The 23,203-nt window shown below is 44.6% G+C and overlaps 1 protein-coding gene across 3 annotated transcripts in view; it reads left to right on the plus strand.

The window, feature by feature from the left end:
- The window catches only part of LOC119170806 (sialin), an 82,608-nt gene that overhangs the window by 43,098 nt on the left and 16,307 nt on the right, over nt 1-23,203 (plus strand). For all 3 annotated transcript variants that reach the window (XM_037422065.2, XM_075886633.1, XM_075886631.1), the window contains exons 2-8: nt 1,877-2,079; nt 2,708-2,944; nt 9,129-9,306; nt 12,638-12,771; nt 16,936-17,085; nt 20,254-20,386; nt 22,114-22,269. In XM_037422065.2, coding sequence (XP_037277962.2) covers nt 1,877-2,079; nt 2,708-2,944; nt 9,129-9,306; nt 12,638-12,771; nt 16,936-17,085; nt 20,254-20,386; nt 22,114-22,269 — 1,191 coding nt within the window. The remainder of the gene's footprint in view (nt 1-1,876; nt 2,080-2,707; nt 2,945-9,128; nt 9,307-12,637; nt 12,772-16,935; nt 17,086-20,253; nt 20,387-22,113; nt 22,270-23,203) is intronic.

The raw sequence follows: 23,203 nt of genomic DNA on the forward strand, positions 1-23,203 counted from the left end.
TTGGACGCAAGGGTATGAACAAGTGAGGCACTTGTGCTAATGCCATACATGTCCACCATCGTTTTTTTATTATCACCAACTTTTGTCATCTATTCACACCACACACATCTTGCACGGCATGGTCATGATTTTATTACTTGTATGTTTTTACCCGCCTTAGCGCGAGGAATTTTATGGCCCTTATACCGCCGCTTATCACAATCATTGTCCATAATTTTAGTAAAATGAACTGGCGCTCTTTGGCCGTGCAATGGCCCTTGCGCCACAAAACATCAAACATCTTCAAGACTACAAAACACACTACAAAGTTGCACAATAAGGCCAAGATTAGGCATTTAGCATCAGCCATGTATCGTAAAATCCCGAGCACCCCCTCCTTTTTTAGTAGCAAAGCTCTCTAATGTCGAGGTTTGTCTGTTGACATTGTGCACTGTAGCTGACTGTGTTGATAACGCTCATGAAGATGAAAGATGAGCACGTTCTAGGTTACACAATCACTTTCTGCCATAATGGCACAGCACATGTAAGGTACCCACTATAGGTCATGACGACTGCACTGATGATGATGATCACAGACACCAACTGGCTTGTGTAGTAGATCATGTCTCACTATGCTGCACGATGCATTTCGTATGACTGGAAACAACAAACAACCACCAGAGGAATGTGCACAGACCTTGTCTTTGCCATCTTCAGGCTACAGCTGATACCACAAAGCAGTGATAAGGAAGGCAAAGCAAAATTCATAACTCAACATGACATATCATTTATGCCCAGTAAATGTTGTATATAATTGCACACTGCTTTGTGACTCACTTACATGCATGAGTGGTCAATGCCATGGGTGACTTACGATAACGTCGAATGGTTCCACTGCTTCGCCCCCTCATTCACTTCATAGATAGGCCTTTTTAAGGGAGATTCGCAATATGCACCATTGGCAGAACAAACATCCCCCACCCTCCCCTTTCCTTATTTTCACTGTTTCATTCATTATTTTGAAAACTGAATACATGCATTCTCAATAAAGCATTTTGTTAGCACCATGAGTGTGAATTTTTATTCTTAGTGGCTCTTCCTCCACAATCTTGAATATTGCTCTATGACCGATCAAGGCCCCCCTTTTCGATTCTTGTCAAATTAGCTTTCACTGAAAGGGGAGGGTGGGTGCTTGCTGAGACATTTACAGCACATCGAAAGCCATCACGCAGGAGCAATGTACAGCCCTGTCGCGGTGGTCTAGTGGCTAAGTTACTCGGCTGCTGACCCGCAGGTCACAGATCAAATCCTGGTTGCGGCGGCTGCATTTCTGATGGGGCGGAAATTTTGTAGGCCCTTGTGCGCAGATTTGGGTGCACGTTAAAGAACCCGAGGTGGTCAAAATTTCTGGAGCCCTCCACTACAGCGTCTCTCATAATCATATGGTGGTTTTGGGATGTTAAAACCCACATATCTATCTAGGAGCTATCTACACTGTGCTAATTATATTTCTCAATGCCCAACACAGCAACATCTACATCAATGTAGACATGTATTGCTTTCGCGTTACAAAAAATTCCTATAAACTTGGATTAGCCAGGATATTTTTGTCGAGTTAAATTCGGTAGTCAGTATGTCTGCGTGTTGCCTGTTATCTCTTATTCTGAACAGGTGCTTTCCTTCAATGCTTAACTGTTTTCTCCTTTACATATCAAAGCTTTGCTGCTGCTGTGTAGCTGAACACACCTGAACTACATGCAGAAGCATTGCAACCAGACCAGTTGATGTCTGGGCACATGGCTGCTATATGCAATGCTAAACCAACGAGACGCATGTGTGTTTAGTAGCTCGTCGCTTCATTTATTCTGTACAAAGATGTGGTGGTTTATCTGTGCAGGTCGATTCCCATCTCGATATGTGCTCAGCCTGCTACTGTTCTGGGGCTTCTTCCTTCTTTACGCTCTGCGTGTCAACCTAAGCGTGGCCATTGTGGCCATGGTCAATGGCACGGCCGTGCTTGCCGCGGGGACTACCTCCCACGGCGCTGACTGTCCCGCCCCCGATGGCTCTCTGTACAATGCCACTGCTGACCCAGAAACGGTGAGACGTGTCAGATCGTGTAATTGCATTATTTTTTACCATGCTAAATTGTTCAAGCTGTCTAGCCTATGCTACTTAAAGGAGTTGGTACTGCAGAACATAGAGTTTGTTTGTAGAAGTTCATCAGGGAAAAACAGAGTGTGCAAACACAAACGTGAGAAAAAGCAAAAACATATGACATGGTTTGCTGTTTTCCTTCCTCATTGTCTGTGTCTGTGTGCCTTACTTTCTTCTATTGCCAAATTGAAATTGCAGCCAATTTACTTAATGCAAAATTTTTCTGAAAACTTAGTTCCCAGTTTGTTAGGAAATATAGTCTTTAATTAACTGTACCAGCCCAGCCTGTAGTAGCTTTTTTGTCCTATACAGTTACCTTCTAGACTGGAGGCATCATTCATTAACTTAGCAGAAATCCACATTTGCAGCAAAGCCCACTTTTGCTTTTTAGTGGCGACAGCTGGTTAAACAGACTTGGTATTTGTCGGTAAATGTGCTGCAAACTTAGAAAAGTTTTTGACCAGTAATGCACAATTCAGAAAGCTTAAAGTACTGTACAATTAAAAGATTATATTGTTGCATGTGAGCAGTAGGTGAGCCGAGCCACGCCACAACTCCTCGCTGTGCGCAGGCTGGAGGAGAGTTCAACTGGGATGAACGAACGCAAGGTGTCGTTCTGGGTTCCTTCTTCTATGGCTATGTGCTGACCCAAATTCCCGGTGGTCGGCTGGCTGACCGCTTTGGGGCCAAAAGGCTACTTGGCGCAGGCATCCTGGTGACCTCGCTGCTCACCCTTCTCACACCGTTCGCTGCACACATCAGTCCAGTGACTCTGATGGTGCTGCGCTTTGGTGAGGGCATCTCTGAGGTGTGTTCGTCTCGCTGAACTTTCTTTGTTAAGGCCTATGCTTTAGCTCATTTTATACACTAAGCAGCATTTCTTTCTTAATTGCTCACTCTGCCAATTTCGCTTGAGTGATTCTTGCCATGAGATAGCATCTTTGATGTACATAATTTGTTGAAGCCCTTATTATTTCTAATTGGCTGCTTTTGGGAAAATAAAAAGTGAAAAAATCTTATTGAGCCAAAGCAACGTCCAAATCGAAGACAGCAAAACCCAAATTTTCGGCATCCTTCAGAAGTAGTTGAAGGTAGGATTTGCCACTACCTAATGCTCTAATGCCTTTTGCAGTCATGGAAGTTTGGTGACCATGTTGATGCTTAATACTGGCAAGTTCACCAGAGTGGAAAGTGAGGGGTGAGAAGCTTCTTCAATGAATGTTTGACAATGACTGTTTGTTGCATTACTGCTAAATAAAAACGCAGCATGTGCTCATAGTTATCTTAGCCATAATTCAATCAGTGTACTTAATGAAAAGAGAAAAAAAAAAAAGCAGCAGGAAACTGCTCACTAAGACGGCCAATAAACATAGTGTGGAACTGCTCCAGTACGGACAATAATGAAGTGTCTAAGAACTTGCAAGAAAAATATTAATCTTTCTGACAGTGGATGCAAGCCGCTATAGGAACCAACGGCCTTAAAGTTTTTAATGTCCATGCGACAACAGTTGCATGTGTATACAGTTACATGCTGATATGCTGTGACTGTGCGATCACTGAGTAGAACCATTATTCTGGCATGCCTAATTTATTTCTGCAGATGGACCATTGTAAAAGTGAATGTCTTATATTTTGCCCTGAGTGCTAAGCCAGTTTTGGAATACTCAGTCAGAGCCACCTCACAGAATGTGTGCTCTCTGAATGTATCCTGTAAGCAGGTGGCATCTGTTAAAAATTCTGTGCTGTTTGTCAAAGATTGTTGTTGTGACTGTAAATAGTTATCTCAATTCTTAAGTGCAGTAGACTCATTAGACAAAACCTGAAGGTCATGGTAAAATATGTTCTGTTTCAGAAGCTCCAATTACTGAGAGATTGATTGGGGTTGCAGAATTCAAATATTTATTTATTTTATTTTCAATACTGAAATGATTATTTTCAAATATGAAATTAATCGTACTAGAGGCAGTTGATCTATTTTGAGCAGCTATCCCATTTAAGAGATTTTCGTTTAATGAGAGTCCTCCGTATTGCAGAGATGCCTAGTAGTGGGTTCCTGCAGCAAGTTTTCATTGAACGCTGACAGCCAAACCAAACTTATGGGGAGCAGGCTGCTGTTATCCTTCTCAGAACGCGTACAAAGTGTGTCGATTAGAGAGTGACTCCATAGTTTCTCACTTCCATATCTGTTATATGTTGTTCTGTGCACGATCTGCCGCACTGACTCCACTTGGTACGATGCAGCTGTGCTACCTTGATACCAAAGGATGTGCCAAGTGGTACTGCTTTCGTGGCAAAACTATTGTGAGACTTCCTTGGTGCATGTACAACCTTAGTGTCAAATTAAATGCCACTGGTTGGAGCACGACTCAGCATTGGCTAAATAAAGTGAGCTTTTTATAAATGGTCTGTTGTCTCTGTGAATCTGCTTCTCATGACAAGGTTACGTGACAGACTGTATCATATCTTGCGCAGCATGTGCCTCGTGTCAAACCCGCCCCCTTTGATATGATAGTGCGGTGAAGGTACGCACCCTTTCTTGTCTCGCTCGGTATATAAGTACTGCTACAATAAAGATAGGGGCTTCTTCCCATCGCACCCCTTCGTCATGCCTTGCTCAATCGCGCTAACGATACGTGGTGTCAGAAGTGGCTAGTCAAACTCACGACTTCACTGGGGGACAGCAACGACGGGAACAGCCATGGACTTCAAGCCACCGGACCCGCTGCGCATGTCAGGAGACGCAGGCAAGAACTGGAAGCTGTTCATCCAAAGGTTTGAACTTTTCGTCACCGCATCAGACCCACCGGAAAAACCTCGATCGGCGAAGACGAAGGCAGCTTTACTCCTGAGTATCGCCGGTGAAGCAGCGCTCGAAGTTTTCAACACCTTCACGTTCGCCGACAGCGAGAGCAGAGAAGACTACGCAACGGTTGTGGCGAAGTTTGAGCAATACTGCGCCACCCAGTACAGCGAAGTACACGAGCGCTAAGTCTTTCGGAACATGAGTCAAGCTCCAGGTGAGCACCTGGAACACTTCCTGCGAGACTTGAAAAAACAGGCTCGTGAGTGCAACTTTGGCGCACTAACAGATTCCACGATCCGGGATCAGCTCGTTTTTAGAATAGGCGATTATAAAACCCGGGAAAAGCTGCTCAGTGACAACAGTTTGACCTTAGATAAGGCAGAGCAAGTTTGCAAGGCAGCAGAGGCAACAGCGGCGCACCGAGGCGTGTGGGACAGCCAGCAAAAGCAAGTAAATGCTGTGCGCAATTCGAAGCAGAGCCAAGGTGAAAATCGACAAGGCAACCGCAAATGCCCGAAGTGCGCACGCACGCACGCTGTAGGAAACTGCCCTGCATACGGACGGACATGCCGAAGATGCCAACGAAAAAACCACTTCGCCGTATGTTGCAGAAACGCATCGCAAGTTGACGAAGTGGGAAGGCATGAAGACGACTTTGAAGTGCTCGAGGTGTCTGTAAGAAGAGTGACAAGTCAATGTGATTGGGTCGTTCAGGCGCAAGTTCAAAGCATCAAAGTCACGCTGAAGATTGACACAGGATCACAGGCGAATTTACTGCCCTTCAGAGTGTTCCGCAGGATGCATCCGAGGCCAGCACTGAAGCCCAACTGTGGCGTGCTTCGCTCATACGGCGGCGGTGTAATCAAACATGCAGGGATGACGCGACTGGAAGTGACGCTGGATGACCACACCGCTGCACTCGACTTCTTCGTGGTACACAAGGGTCAGGCCATCTTAGGCTTGAGGGCGAGCGAGCAACTTGGATTGATCCCGCACGTACACGCCGTGTCTCGTACAAGCTCTGAAGAAATCGTCGAATAATTTCGCCACTTGTTCACCGGTACGGGCGATGTCAAACGCGTCTACAAGATGGTCCTCAACAAGGGAACGGTGCCAGTGGTCCAACCAACTCGGCGCGTACCCCTGACTCTCCAGAAGCCCCTCAAAGAATAACTCGAGCGCATAGAACGGGGCTACATCGTCACAAAAGTCGACGAACCAACGGACTGGGTGAGTCTACTTGTAATTGCCTGAAAAAAAGACGGGAAGCTGCGCATTTGCATAGATCCTAGAAAAATAAATCAGTGCCTGAAACGAGAACACTACGAGATGCCTAGACGAGAGGATATAGAAGCCGAGTTGTCTGGCGCGGCGCTGTTCTCTCGACTCGATACAAATTCAGGGTTCCATCAAATACCGCTCGATGAAGAAACTTCTAAAATTTGCACGTTCTCCACGCCCTTCGGCCGGTACCGTTTTTTGCGATTACCGTTTGGTATATCATCGGCATCTGAGGTTTTTCAGAAAACCTTAACAGAAATTTTGGATGGCCTTCCCGGTGTCAGGGTGTATGTTGATGATGTCCTTATCTGGGGCACAACTCGGCAAGAGCATGACGCGCGCCTGAGATCGGCACTACAAGCAGCCCAACAAGCTGGCTTAACGTTTAACCCGGCCAAATGCACAATCGGCGTACAGGAGATAGAGTATCTCGGTGACGTCATCGGCAAGGATGGCATCAGGCCGAGCCCCTCCTTGATAAAATGTATGCTCCAGACGCCTGCGCCGGAGGACAAATCGGCCGTCCAAAAAATGCTAGGAGTCGCCAATTATTTCGGCAAATACCTCCCATCACTAGCCGAAAGGACTAGCCTCTTGCGAAGCCTACTGAAGCGAGATACAATGTTTGAATGGAGCGCCAACCACGCGCTCGAGTGGGAGCAACTTTGCGCTGACCTCAGCAGGCAGCCCGTGCTTTCAGTGTTCGACACCACGAAAGCCACGAAAGTATCATGCGATGCATCGCAGAACGGTATCAGAGCGGCGCTACTTCAGTGCAACAATGACGTATGGAAGCCGGTCGCCTATGCCTCCCGCGTGCTAACTCAAGCAGAGCAGCGTTATTCGCAAATTGAGAAGGAAGCGATGGCTTGTGTTTACGGCTGCGAACTCTTTCGCCACTTCGTGTATGGCCGAAACGTTATCTTAGAGACCGACCATCACCCTTTGCTCGCTATCGCCCAAAAACCTATTGGTGATATGCCGCCCCGCCTGCAACGATTCTTCCTGCGATTGATGCGCTATGACACAGAAATGCGATTCGTTCCAGGAAAGCAGCTTCTACTGGCCGACATGCTGTCGCGGGCGCCCACCTCAAGTTATGCCAGTGATGTCGGGAGCGATGATGTGGAAATGCACGCCGTAAGTTTCGTTTCATCTCTTGTCAGTGATGACACGTGGAAACAACTAGCAGCAGAAACGAGTCGGGACTCGTATCTTAAAGCTGTGCTGCACAGTTTAGAACTTGGGTTACGCATAGAGGGACAGCTGAAGCCATTCTCTACAGAGCTGACGCAGGTGAAAGGTGTCCTCTTGAAAGGATGTAAAGTGGTGATTCCGAACAGTTTGAGGAAAGACACTTTAGAAAGAATTCACCAAGGACACATGGGCATCAACAAATGCAAGGAAAGGGCAAGGCGACTTGTATTTTGGCCCGGCATTAACGCCGACATTGGTGCATTCGTGCTGAAATGTGCAGTGTGCAATAAGTACGCGTATACTCAGCCGCAAGAACCTTTAATGATGCGCCCGGTGCCCGAGATGCCGTGGCAGAAAGTTGGCATTGATATCTTTGAGTACGGCGGACGGTCGTACCTCAGCGCATACGACGCGCTGTCAAATTTTCCGGAAGTGGAGCAGTTGCGTGACACATCGGCGAGCTCTGTCATTCAGGCAACTAGCGCCATATTTTCTAGGTACCGCATTCCACTGGAAGTTCTGACAGATAATAGCCCGCAATTTTTGTGTCACGAGTTCAGGTCTTTTTCGAGGGCATACGACTTCAGACACATCACATCCAGTCCAGGATATCCACAATCGAATGGTTTGGCTGAGAAAGGCGTCCAGGTCATCAAGAGAATCCTGAAAAAAACGCATGAAGCAAAGCAAGATTTCTGGCTGGGTCTTCTTACTTACAGGACAACGCCACTGGAGTGCGGCATGGCCCCAGCGGAGATATTGCAAGGCAGAAGACTGCGCAACACCCTGCCTGACATGGAGACCGGACCTGAACACTTCATCGTGAAGCGCTCCCACACCAACCGCCCTGGAAGACTGCTGGCGCCGCTCGAAACAGGGGCCACGGTTCGTCTGCGTTCCAAAGGAGCATGGGCAAAGAGAGCTAAAGTCCTAAGGCCTTCCGGGCATCCAAGGTCCTACGACGTCACGACAGAAGAAGGGCGGCAGCTGCGACGGAATCGTCGACATTTGCTGTTAACCAGTGAGGACTTCAGCCCAGACCTTCCCGACAGCGGTGAGGACGTAGCGCCATCTGCTACGGCGCATGAGGTTCCAGTCGCGTTGCCGGGGTACATGCCCGCGGCCCCGATCCCGGGCACAACAGCTACACAAGCTCCAAGAAGATCACAGCGACAACGCAAAGCGCCCAGACGGCTGGCTTACAACGAGAACTTTGTTCAAGTGCCGTGAATGAGTGCTTAACATTTTGTGAGCGTTCCAGTTGTGTTCACCTGTCAATTGTTTTATACACCAAGGAGGATGTGTCATATCTTGCGCAGCATGTGCCTCGTGTCAAACCCGCCCCCTTTGATACGATAGTGCGGTGAGGGTACGCACCCTTTCTTGTCTCGCTCGGTATATAAGTACTGCTACAATAAAGATAGGGGCTTCTTCCCATCGCACCCCTTCATCGTGCCTTGCTCAATCGCGCTAACGATACACAAACCAAATGGCAAGTATTTTCGTGAACTGATAGAAACCGTCAAGTGCTGTCAATATGTGCACATTTTCCTGACTTCTTGCCTACTTTTCTGTTGCAAGTGTGAAATAAGCAACGGGAAGAGTTTAGCCTCTGATGCACAACAGAGTGTACATTCATAATGTAGCAATCTTATAGACGGCAGGGTGCCCAACTAGTTCTACCCACACACGTGACCTTTTGTACATGCAGGGTGTGGTGTTTCCCTCATCCCTGGCATTGCTGTCGCACTGGTCACCGGCGCACGAGCGGAGTCGGCTGGTGAGCCTGAACACGGTCGGCACCGCAGTGGGAACCGTGATCACGCTGCCGCTCACCGCCCAGCTCTGTGCGAGTACCTGGGGCTGGCCCGGCATTTTCTACCTCCTTGGTGCGTCTATGAGCCCCCCTTGGACCTGTTTAGTTAATTCTAATGAAAACTTTCTTTTTTCGTGACACGAGTAAAATATGAAATGGAAATCAGCACACAGTTTGCAAAGGCACACAAAACAAACACAAGGCACAGGCTTTGTGCTATGGAAGAGTGGGCACTCTTTTTGCCTTATGATCAACCAACTCGCTCAAGATGTGTTGTACAACTAAAAAACGACACTAGTGATAGACTGTCATTATTGGCTTTGGAGGTTTCAGTCGACATGTCGCTGCTTCTGTAAAAGGTGCAGCCGCTTCATGCCTGCTTTATGAGCTTTTTAGGTTGCAAGCTTGTATATTCTCAAGGATAGTTTCAGGCTGTCATGGTCTGCAATGCATCTAAAAATGCCGTACCTAAATGCTGCAGTGGCCATCAGAGAGGACACGTCCAGAGCAGTTTGGGGTGACAGCAGGCAGCATTGACCCATATGTCTTTGCAGGCCTTTGACAAGAAAAAAAAAAAAAAAAAAACAGAGCACCCCAGCTGTGTTCAATTTCTTTTCAACAATGCACCGAAACCAGCACTTGTGAGAAATAGAGCATCTGCACTTGAGTGATGTGACATCTGGGCTGTTGGTGCTACAAGCTTAAAAGAATATGGATTCTATAAACTGTGAAACTGAGTGATGTTCACTTTACCATAACCTTTTAAATGCTAAGCATTTCTTTGAAAACTGCAAGCACTTTTGGTGTCTATCTGCGCATCTGTCTGTCTTTCTGTCTGTCTGTCTGTCTGTCTATCTATCTAATCTATCTATCTATCTAATCTATCTATCTATCTAATCTATCTATCTAATCTATCTATCTATCTAATCTATCTATCTTATTTATATATCTTATCTATCTATCTTATCTATCTACCTTGTCTATTTATCTATCTATCTATCTATCTATCTATCTATCTATCTATCTATCTATCTCTATCTGCTTACCTCTGGGTGCCCTTGTGATCACCCTCTTGGTTTAAACCAACATTAATATGGGAGGATAAGATGGTTTGACGAATATGACGCACTGGTATGCTTTGCTGGTGTGCAGGTATGTGCTACAGGTGATGGACACTTAGTCTCTTCGCAGGAATGATGAGAACACACATGGGCAACTTCCATGCATGAGCGTTAGGAAAAATTTCACAGTGCACAGTGCGCTCGCGGAGGTTTTGCTAGCTTCACATATATCGAAGTCGATGTTACGTACATGACATAAATGGATGGTGAAGGTATACGACTGCTGAATATGACAATACAACGGTCCCTCCTTCGTACCTGACATCATCTCTCTCTCTCTCTCTCTCTCTCTCTCTCTCTCTCTCTCTCTCTCTCTCTATATATATATATATATATATATATATATATATATATATATATATATATATATATGTATATATATATGTATATATATATATATATATATATATATATATATATATATATATATGAAAAAGAAGGTGTCTTTGGATCCAGATACGAAGAACAAGAGGATGGGCAAAACAAAAACGTTTTATGTTTTCTACGTTTCAGCCGGGGACCGGCTGAAACGTAGGAAAAATAAAAAGTTTTTGTTTTGCCCGTCCTCTACTTCCTGGTGTGTGTGTGTGTGTGTGTGTGTGTGTGTGTGTGTATATATATATATATATATATATATATATATATATATATATATATATACACACACACATATACATATAATCTCATTCCCTGATGAAGAGAGGACCCCTCCCGAAACTGTTGGGAAATAAATATATTTATCCTTGTTGACAACGCTCCCGTTGTGCCATATTCCATACCTTCAAGAAGACTAACTGGCCCATTGAATTATTATTCCCACTATATATATATATATATATATATATATATAGTCAAGTAGATCCTCCGTGAGCTGTCACAACGTGGTTTATTTCGACATTTCGGCCTAGAGTCTGCCCTTCATCGGGATAGAACTACCATTGATGAAGGCCAGACTCCCGATGAAGGCCAGACTCTAGGCCGAAACGTCGAAATAAACCACGTTGTGACCGCTCACGGAGGATCTACTTGACTATATGCAACGCTACGGCCACTCAATCACCATGCCTGCCTAAATATATGTATATATATATATATATACATATATATATATATATATATATATATATATATATATATATATTGATAGTATACATATACGGTGAATGACGGAGGCAAAAAAAAAATTCAGCCTAGACTGTCCATATAGTTGCTATCGCAATAATATAAAAAAAGCTGTACATCGTCGGGGCCTCATCATGCGCGCACAGTGAAACTATGCACGCGCGTGCGGCATCAAAAATGAAGAGCGAATGACGGGGACACAGGCACGTATACCACAGAAAGCTATTAGGTAAAATGCCCTCCATAGGCAATGCGGCCCCACATATGTGATGCTAACTAAAAGCAAGGCACTGCCAACATGCAAAAGTAGTTTTCTTTTCTTTTTTTAATTTTGGTTTGTAGTTGGGGGGAGGCACAACCGCGCATGCGCCTGCGGTGGCGAGAACAGCGGCAACGCCGGCTTGTGGGGTGCAGGCCCACCTGCTCGTTTCGCGCTCACCCGGGCACAATAATGAGCGCTCACCGTGGCGTCGTTGACGGCCGGGCAGCCGCGGAAGATGCACACATGTACCAAAAGGCCAAAATGCGGAGCAAGATTCCTAGGTTGTCTCTTGCTGTTACTTTGTTACATAGAGAATGAAAAAAACTTGTGCTGCAATGGAGCAATGGCGGAAAATAGAAAAACTTCGTTATATCCAGGAATTCGTTATATGGAGGTTCATTATAAGCAGATTTAACTGTAGTGCCTAATTGAATAATTGAACGGGATGAATATCTGAAATCTGAAAGGGCAAATGGTGCAACTGGGTTGAGCTGGGGTGGCTAAAACCGGCTAAAACTAATGCTAACATCGTTACAGTAGGCCTTTCAATAAAATCTTTACTGATATCCTAATACAAAAACGAGCGCATGCGTATTTAGATGGAAGTGCTTATTTCTGCACGTAAACAAAACACGCGAGATAACCGCCAAGTCCTTGACAACCTCACTTCTGAAGTTGTCGAGGGCTTTGACCGTAAGTGGGTTGCAAATGCCACAAGTACCGTAAAGCGTCCCCGCCTTGGGCCACGAAAACCTCTGCGATTGGCACACTTGTAAAAACTCATTCACACTGTGGAGTCGCCACAGCTGCATCGTGCCATTAAGTTCAGAGACTCCCACGGTTCCGGCGTGCAGTTAAAATGCTGCCGCCAACATCAGCCGTGTGTTTCATCTCTGCAGGTGTGCTTGGCTGTGTGTGGTTCATGCTGTGGATGTGCCTGGTGTATGAGTGGCCCGAGATGCACCCAGGCATCTCCAATCGTGAGCTGCAACATATACAACGCTACCGGGGCAGCTCCTGCGCAGCTCAGCAGGTAGGTTGGAAGGTTTCTCTATAGCCGTGTTTACTTGTTCTCAATTTTGTGAAACAGTTCAGTGCAGAAGATGGATGTGCTTGAACTGAGTATTGTGTCATGAGCTGCTGACAAGGTGTTAAATGGTTTACCTAGCTGGTTTGCCACATATGCGGGGCATACTCAATTCGATTCCTCGTACTGCAAGTGCTTATCAGTTTGTCCAAAGGGCATAAATTTATTTTGACCTGGTGCTCAGCTGCTTACAGGTTTTCAATCTCGAAAGGGAGCTATATCAAGAATTCTTCTGTAGCCCCTCTTGTCCAGTCGCACTCAGCTGACAAGTACTATGGCTATGGAAGACCAACTAGGCATCTTCAAAGCCAGCTTATGACCGGCCATTTCACATCCTTCTATGAACAAACAAGTTGGCCATGAAGAGATATTGTCCAAAATGAACCTTCTTTAAAATGCCTCCTTCATCTTTACATGTACATTGATGGCATGATTGCCAGCTCTCTATTTAGCATTGTCTCATTGCTGTGTTCATTTTGACATCATCTCTAGGTGGTTTCTGTCACATGCCTCTCCTGGGAGTGCACAGATAGCTTGCATAAAAGGATGCAAAAGAGCTTGCATGTTCGGTTTTCGACATACACAAAAGCTTGACCAGGCTTTCATTGAGGTTCTGGTAAACGTTCAGTGTAAACGTTTTGTACTGATCACCTGCAATTATGGAAATAAAATTATACTTGAACAGATTAAAGGGCACAGTCAACATATTCTTCTTGGGCCCTAGGTACTTTGTTTGTTTTATAGCATAATGTTAATATATTTTTACTGCACTACAAAAGCATGCATGTGTACAAACAGAATGTTCAGACAAGCTCTGGCTTGCCTTCACCAGTTCAGTCTGGTGGTTCAGCTTGATTTCTTCGTTCGCATATTCTAAGAGATTGTTTCTTATTTATTTTTTATTATAGTAACCTGAATGAAGGGGTGACATGGCTTGTAGACACCTAAAAATCGCAAAAAAAAACACGTTTTTTTCATCTACAGCTACTAGTGCACTTATACTGTAAATTTTATACCTATAATATCATTATTTTGGCCGCTAAGACCCTTTATACAGCACCTATTAGGTAAATCTGAGCCTAAATCGACGTTGAAATCGCACATTTCTTGCGACACACCCCGGACCTTCCATGTGTGCTAGTGCGACTATCTTGATCTGATTTGACAGCCGACTTTTGCCTTCGAATTTCGCCACAACGGACCCAATTCAGCTATTGGCAGCTTAAAAATGCCCGACGAAAAGAAGCATCAGGGCGCCCTCCTATTCGCTACTTTGCGCATGTGCTTTGAGCTTGCCTCCCTATTGATGAAGTCTCCTGGCTATCGTCTGCTCCACATGAAGCAGAGGCTGCTGTGGCAGAAACAGTGCTCAAGCTCAACGTAGGCATTCAAAGGGGATTGGAAGACACCATGAAAGAGCTGAGCCTAAACCCCAGCTGGCATAACTGCAGCCGCATGGCTGAAAAGGATCGAGGGCGCACGGCAGCATCAGCAAAGAAGCGACAAGCAACTGGAAACATGCACCACACAGGGAAAAAGCACCACACAGGGGCTATAAAATCTCTCGGATCAAAAGGACTATATGCCGGGTGTATACTGAGCTTTTTCAAGTGCAGTTATGTAAATAAAGGAGTTTTGTTTGTTTTTCTCAGTTTTCTCAAAACATGCTTTTTGGTCACATTACTAGTTTGTCAGGCTGATATCTTATGATCTAGAACAGCTAGAGTAATATTTTCTTTAACATAAAGCCGAATCTGTGTATTGTAGAGCGGAATTTTCATTGGCTGCCCATATAAATCTGAAATTTATTAAATTTCCTTGTATGTGATAGCCAAGACATAACTCCTGAACTTTCATCATCTGCAGAATCACTAGTTCTGCTTTGATTTGAAATCTGCTTGTGGCATTGCACTTATTGCTAATTGCACTGTCTAGCAATGTAATAATATTCACTTTTCGATAAGCACTTTCTTTCTTATTGCCTCCCAAAACAATAGAGTGGCAGCATTGTGTATCTTCTAAATAATTGACCTACAATAAAAATTTTGCATATTTGAAATCGGCGAAAAAATCTACATAAGCATGTATATTTTCATTATGTTTGGGCTAAAAATGTGGAAAATATCTCCGCACACCATGTCCCCCCTTATGTTTGGTAGAGCTTTGGTTATTAAAAACTGAAAGCCTTGTGCTTAAGTTTTGTGTACATAATTAGCACATTGGTTAGTTGCAGTGCCATCCTCTAGTGTAATTAAGAAAGTTATCGCGGTTCTTCTATTGTTTCGCTTTATGGATGGTACAGTTCATTATTTCTGCATACCATGTGCAAGATTGAAGCTGCGCTTGACACAATAATTCCTTCACTAGATCATAAATTGCATTTCCTTCTAGAAAAGACTATACCTGCGACATAAGCCACAAAAGCACTACTCTACCCTTACCGTTCTCCTCCTTTTCACCCGGTACAGTCGCTAGAGCCTCTCGGGACAACTCCTTGCAAGCTTCAGTGGCACTGTTAGTAATTCTTGCAGACGACACGACGTCCATTGGTGGAAATAATGCCAGCATTGTTGAAACCAATGGAAGAGTTGATCAAACTAGAGTGCGACGAACCACATCTTGAACGTGCTAGCAATGCGACGTCGTAATTGAGCTGAAAACGATGCTAGGAAAATAAAGAGGCATTGAGAGAAATAAACGCATAAAGAAAAAGCCATGTGTTCATCTTGCCTGAATGTTTAGTTTTGCTGCAGGCTGAAACACTCATCAAGCATAGGGAAAGGGAGTTGCAGGTACCTTCGAAGAGGAGTTTACACGACCAGTGACTCAAAGCGATTTCAAGAGATGATCATTCTCCAACAAGTAACGCTGTACTGTGCAGTAAGGAGTAACCAACAAGAACGCTGACACAAAGGTGCTTGAAAGGAAACTCCTGTCACTAGAAGCTCTTAAGCTCTAGTCGAACTTTCTGCATAGAAATGCCTGGTGTTTGTCGAACTGGCACTTCTCCAACGCGCTTCATGAACGCGCAACCAACCGCCCACACGAAGCAGTGCTGCGCCTCTCATTGACACATTGTTGCCGACATTGTCGCTCTTGCTGGCTCCTGTGGTACAGTTGCTAGGTTCACCACACAGTGCCTGCTCGAAACATGTGGCAACGTTCCTCTAATGGCAAAGCTGGCAACGTCCCAGGCATAGTATTTTTCTAAGAGGCATTGACAAAGTCACTCTGAACATAGACCGCCGCGGTGGTCTAGTGGCTAAGGTACTCGGCTGCTGACCTGCAGGTCGCGGGTTCAAATCACGGCTGCGGCGGCTGCATTTCCGACGGAGGCGGAAATGTTGTAGGCCCGTGTGCTCAGATTTGGGTGCACGTTAAAGAACCCCAGGTGGTCAAAATTTTCGGAGCCCTCCACTACGGCGTCTCTCATAATCATATGGTGGTTTTGGGACGTTAAACCCCACATATCAATCATCATCAATCATCAACTCTGAACATAGACGCTGATATTGTGAAAAAGTTCAAATCGTAGAGCAACTGACCTGGAAAAACTGTCCTGGGTTTAAATCCTGGATGGTATGAATTTCTGGTCAAATAAGAAACTTTCTTTTCAAAAAATTTGTATGGATTTTTCTGTAGCTTTGTGTTTTAAAATGATGGATAACAGCTTTTCTCTTTCGAAGGGCATATGATGTCATACTACAGCCAAAGTCTGAATGAAAGGGAATGTTCCTGCCTGGCATTCTTATGTGAGTGTCTGGCCAGTGCCACCAAGGGGCCAGGTTAGTAACCTATACCGTGCCAGGTGCTGTACTCGCCATCTTTCCAGGATCACTGCTGCCACAGCCGACAGCGACGTGCTGCTCTACCAATGACATCACATGGCATTTCTGCCCAGGTCATGTGACTCTCCTTCATGCAACAGCGACTGAGAGTTTTGCTGCTGGGCTTTTTAGAAAATGGAAACATGCTGCAGGCTTCTGCAGAACCGATTTGCCGACAGTTTGTTGCATGGACGAGTTTGTTTTTTGAGACTCACTTGAGCCTTGTCACTTGCGAATTGCCCAGGTTTGTCTTGAAGTTGCTGGTGTGCTTTCATTGTTGCAGCCGCATGGAGTGCCATGGGGCCGCCTTCTGCGGTCGCGGAGTGTCTGGGCCCTGGGTGTGACCATGTTCTGTGGCAACTGGGGCTTCTACCTGCTGCTCATAGATCTGCCAAACTACCTTCGGGGAGTCCTGCACAGGCCCATCGGAAGCGTGAGTAGCCAGAGTGGCTTTATTTAAATTCAGATTGCTTTGCAAGCCCAGACAGTTGTATTCCTGCATCGCTTGCCATGAGACACAGGCAAGAGATATTTGAATAAAAAATAGGGAGGCTATTGCTGACAACTCTGGGTTCGGAAGGCTCACTGTAAGGTGGCTACGTTTTGTTACAAGTCTGCCTTTCGCTTTCCTGGATCAATAGCCGACGGTCAAAAAAGTTAAACATCACGTCATACCATTCATTGCCTTGTGTTTTTTTTTTTTTCGAGGGGGGCAGGGGGGGATGTTGCATTGCCTGAAGGGCGCAGGCGCTAACGCTTCTATCTAGAGGCATAATGCGACAAGCTTGTAAACTTTCTGGGCTAGTAATCACTGCTTCAGCAAATAAAGTGATCATTGCCTGTTAGCCTTTTGAGTTACGCTCTTTTGAGTTACACAATATTGTGTACAAAAAACACAATTGGTTAGTTTCAGTTAAGCTCTTAGCAATAAATGTGATGCCAATAGTCTGTTTGCGTTGAGAGTACTTGATAGAAGGGTGTAACTGCCGTTTTTAATGCCTGCCACTATACCACGCACTCCAGCGATCACAACCAAAGTTTATAACAGCGACCCCCCCCCCCCCCCCATTTTTTCCTGCTTTTTAAAATGGGAAGTGGATTACTCTCTGCTTTAATAACAATCAATGTCAGGCCTGGCACACGGGTTGATGTTATCACATTTGCACTCCATGCTAAGGAGATAGGTCGGCTCTTCTTATTTATGCTTTAGCCGCATTCGTTGTCCTCACTCACGCGCTTTTACCCGCTTGTAAAACACACGATATGCAGGGGATGTTATCGATTGGGACATAACACAAAACATCAAAACATGACAACGACGGCCAGTGGCATAGTCGGAGGGTGGGGCACATTGAGAATGTGTGTACGTGTACCCCCCCCACCCCCCCCACCCCATCAAATTTTTCAGCCCATAATTGCTTTTTGCTTCCCCCCCTCAAATCAAGGTGCACTCTCCCACCGCCACCTCCCTCAAAAAAAAAAAAAAAAATTCTATCTACGCTCTTGATGATGGCAAAGACTGGTCGAGAATGTCTGTATAATTGCTATCGCAATAAAAACAAAATAGCTCTAGCCTTCGAGTCATCTTAGGCGGATGCATAAGGTACCCTGCGAGGTTTTTTTTCTTTAAGTACTGCTTTCTAGAGGACATTATTGTTTGTTTGTTTTTTTCAGTATAGACAGAATGCCCTGGCCACATTAAACATTGCTGCAAAAGGAAAACGAAGTTTGTTAAATCTGTTGTTTCAGCACATAGGTGCGAGTGTCGGAGGAGGTTGGCTTTATGAGCCTAGCTAAGTGACGTCATGTTACGCCCAGCATTATGATCAGTTTTAAAAAAAAGAACCTTTGTTTATTTTCAGAGTCATCTTTAAAAAATGAGGTTAGGACTCTGTGAGTCCCTAGCATTGTAGGTCACAGCGTTTGTTTACCATATCTACTGATAACCAGGTATTTAGAATGTTATTTAATAAAGTACAATTTCATTCAACCAGTATTGTTTATTTGGTACGAAAATTATCACTCAACAAGTTTTTCCAGATTGCTCAACATAATAATGCCATTATTTTTGCATCATCAACTGAAATCGCGAGTGCTCCTGAGATGATTGGCTCCATGACATTTGCAATGAACCGAAATATTTCTAGCTCTTCACAGGAGGCAAAAGCCTCAAAGTATATATTGATGCCCTTGAATATAAATGCAACTCGCTTCTCCTCCAGGATGGGAAGTTAGCTGCTCCAGATTGCTCCAAAATGGAAAATTTCGTCTCTCCAAAGGGCTCTAAAATAAAAAATTTTGCTGCTCCGAAAATTGCTCGAAATCAAAAGACCTCAGTAGGATCACTGTATAAAGAAGAGTGAGCATATATGTCATGACCCAGCTAACCTGCACAATATTTAAATAAAAAATTTCAACAAGGCCTGTGCAAATGCCATTTTTGCATCAAAGAAAGCACTAACAACTTCGAATAGCAGCAGGATTTGACTTTTGGTTGAATGCAAGTGATAGCCTGTAGAATTTGTAACTTTCTAAAATGCACTACATAGCATATAAGTCAGTATAACAAGCTTTTAAACTTAGAGTATGAGTCGATGTGAGGGTAATACCCTCATTTAACTTTGAAGTGGGGCTTCGCGGCATTGCAATTTCTTTTGGATTTGTGTTTTCACGGCTTAGCACTACTTCACTGCAGTGCAGCCATCTTTACAGGGTGTCACAATGCATTCATTCGTTCGTTTCGAATAATTCGAAATTTTCAAAATAATAATCTAAATTTGATCCAAGGTGAATTCGAATACTTCATTATTTTTTTGAATATTTGAAGCACTCGAATATTTGCACAAGCCTGCTTTATACACATCACAGTGAACTAGTAGAGACGAGATGGACAGGGTTTAAGTTTATTAGCCGATTCTGCTGTACCCTTGTCACAGAGTTTCCTAAATTTACCTAGAGGAGACTCTGGCTCTTGGATTGTCTCAGCCGCCATGTGAATGATGCACAAATTTGCCTACTCTTTGTGCTTGCAGGCTTCGAAATAACTTGTGGCTTTGTTTATTGCTGCGTTTTGTTTTGGCCTTGTTTCAAATAAAAGAAGGGACGATTGCGAACTTCGTGACCTGATTTGAGATGGTGAGCCTAAAAGGTTCAGGTGTAACTGTTGAACACTTTCTGATTGCTTCTTTTCCTTGATAAAGCAGCTTCAAGCCACCCGAAGCCAAACAAAGCCAGAATTATGAAGTTTGGACAAATTTGTGTTTTACTCACCATTCTTGTGCTGACTGAAGCGCTGTGTGCTGCAGCTTCCTAAATACTAGTGTCTGATATCTCTCTATTGTACATATAGGAAACTATGTCTATTGTGTAAGAAAGAAAAAAGGTTCCCGCCAACATTAGCAGAAAGCAGTGAACAGCAGCAGGAAGACACGACAGAGCGATCCTGAGAGCAGCAGCTATGCATGCATATTACACGTGAAATGTTATGATGAAGATTTCGCTAATACTACTGCTCTATTCTTTCTCAAGCTGTGCAGAAAGCCCATGTTTTATTGCTCGGGAAAGCAAGCCTTGTGAAAGGGCATTTTCTTTTCCTTCGCAGAATGGCTATGAGAATGCAACTGTGCACATAGCTGGTGCTGTGAGCATGTTGCTGTGTGCGCCCATAGCCGACATGCTTCGCAAGCGCCAGATGCTCTCTGTCACCGTTATTCGCAAGCTGTTCCAGACCATTGGTAGGTGTGCGCACACTTTCTTGTTCTGCGTGGTTTCATAATTGTTAGCCTATTTTGAGACCACTGTTAAGACCACTGTTGCTTGAAGATACCTCCCAATGAACTCCAACCCACCATTGCTAGTAGTCGCTGAAAGTAGCATAGGAGAGACTCGCCATTGTTTAGAATATTTTGGCAGCTTAATGGCAGCACATTGTTAGGTCTGTAAGAGCGACACCACCTACAAACCTTTCAAAACTATTTGTCTCGTGTGGAATGAATTCACTGAAGGTTGCAGTCATTCTCTTGATTGTCTTTGTTTGTGCATATTAAGTTTGTGCCAAAAGAAGCTTCCTTCAATTATCCATCAGTCAGTGCTCGTTGCTGGAATCTTTCCCAGCTCAGTTTCGTGGACTTGTTCCTGCACCCAATTATTGTAGCTCAAGAGTGACAGGATCTTACTAGGAGAATGTTGACGGCGCAGTCCATTTCCATTTCAGAGGGTGGAAGGGTGGCAAGCACGTGCAGTTGGTGGTGTAGGAAAGGTAGAATCTGGCTCTATTCTGAGAATGTTTTGTGTGTGCAGTACACAGATAAGTGTGGTAGCTGCTAGTTTTTTTTTTTTTCCTTTCTGAAAATCCAAGCATTCCATTTCCCTTTTATCCATAGACACCCAGAAGTCAGAAGCAATTCTCATATCCTATAACACAGCGTGAGAAGGATATTAGTAATAAGTTTTTCACTTTGGAAGATACAAAAGTTTAAAATGTAGCAGCTGTTTACCATGGACTTTTGGAGTCACTATTGCCATATCTTAGCTTGATTGTAAGAGGAAGTGTCATCACATAGCCTATATAATGAAATCAATTTTTTGTCTGTTGTTTTCACAAGTTTGATGCTGCTGGCAGGATTGAATGGTCTCGTTCAGGGGGCTAAACATTAATAAAAAAACATTGCCCTAACAAGACCAGACCTCCCATTTTTGCCTTGGATTACCCCTTCCCTGCATAGCAGCGTTAAGAAGCATGGGTTGCAATTCACTAGCTGCAAAAGTTCATTGGGATTATAGTAAAGCATAAATTTTATTAATTAACTAGTCACCACATTTTGTCAGCCTGCATACAGTGGTGCCTGCTGCCTCCACTGATAACAACAACACTGATAAAAATTCAAGCCTCCACTGATAACAAACGCAGTACCATGTACACTTGTATAAGGGCCGCCCATTTTTTCTGCAGTTTGGATGGGGTGCAGCCCTTCCAAGGTAGTGGAAAGCTTTTGTTCATCCGTGTATGGAGAAACCTATTCAGTCGTGCCATGTATACCTTACGATGGGATATCTAGCGTCTAGCTGCTGGCATTCCGGCTGGATGTTGTTACCGGTGTCACTTTCTCGGTATCGCAGCACAAAGGATCATTGGCATCGACGAGAAAAGCGACAAGGCGTCCCAGATCACGCCGTGTGACAAATCCGCAGCACAGCTATTATATTCTGGTGGCTCCCACGAAATGTGCTGAACGTGAGACGTGACGACGCTGCCATTCGCTGTTAGGTTTTTTTTATCCTCTTCAAAATTTGAACTTTTGAGTTGGGGGAAGCAGCCCTTACACGAGCGTGGCTCTTAGTCGAGTGTATAGGGCATGTCCTATTGGCTGGTACGTTCAGAAAGAAAGTTTCTGAATTTTATTCTACAGAAAGGTGTGAAGCGGAAGGTGGCAACAGGTATTATGTTCTCACATCCACGCAGGCTTGCTGGGCCCAGCACTGTGCCTCTCGCTGGTTCCCCTGGTAGGCTGCGACGCTAGAGCGGCAATCGTGTGCCTGGTCTCCGGCATGGCCCTGTACGGGTTCACGGTCGGAGGACAGAGCCCACTAGCCCTAGACATTGCGCCAGACTTTGCAGGTTGGTTTCCATTTGATTAGTTTGACTGACATGATATGCTATCACATTACTTCTTTCTTTTAATTCAAATAATAGCATCCTGAGTTCATGGATTTTTTAAATATGCTAATTTTGCTGGAAGGAAGATAAATAAAAAGAAGCAGCTTATTGTTTGAGTGGTTCTTAAGTAACATGCTGATTCTAACTGAATTTGGGTTGCCAGAGTTAATCAATATTTCTTTATCGGTTCTCTAACACCAGCCAAGTGCAGCCTCAATACAAATAAGCAGAAGTGATGCCAGTGTATCGTATTTAGGCGCATAATTCGCGCACTTTTGTTCGTGATCCTGGGGCTCCGAGAAGGAGGTGCGCAACTTACGCAGGTATTTTGTGATGCATACAGAATAATGTGCAATAGTCCTAACCTGCATAGGAATTGTACTACGAACTAACACATACTTTAAGCAGTCAGATTCAGTCAGGCGTGGTCTAGTCAGAATCCCTGATCGAGAGGTCCGACTGAGAATCATTGTCGCGGCTGCTGCCATCACCATCCCCTTGGTACTGTCCAATGCATTCGAATGTCCTATTTTCTTAAAGCTCATCTTGACAATGCTAGGAGAAACTAGGTCCCATGACACGGCGATACCGGAGGACCTAAGCCTTTTAACATAATTGAAAAGTCCTTCTTCTACGGCAGGAAACTTGTATCAGCATGCGCACACTCTTTTTTGTCCGCACCAATTGCGTCAATCGTTACACATTGGAGAACTTCACGCTGAAGTGCTTGGCGGTGGCACGATTCCAGTTTTCTTCGGCAAACTTCGCAACAGTGAGCTTGAATTTTGCTGTACATAAATTACTGCAGCCCATCGCAAGAGAGCAATAAAAACGCGAAGGACGAAGGGCAAAAACTTCCGATGTCAACTAAGCATGTGTTGCAGCGCAGACGCAG

The sequence above is a fragment of the Rhipicephalus microplus genome, chromosome 2 (assembly GCF_043290135.1).
Source record: "Rhipicephalus microplus isolate Deutch F79 chromosome 2, USDA_Rmic, whole genome shotgun sequence".
NCBI lineage: Eukaryota > Metazoa > Arthropoda > Arachnida > Ixodida > Ixodidae > Rhipicephalus > Rhipicephalus microplus.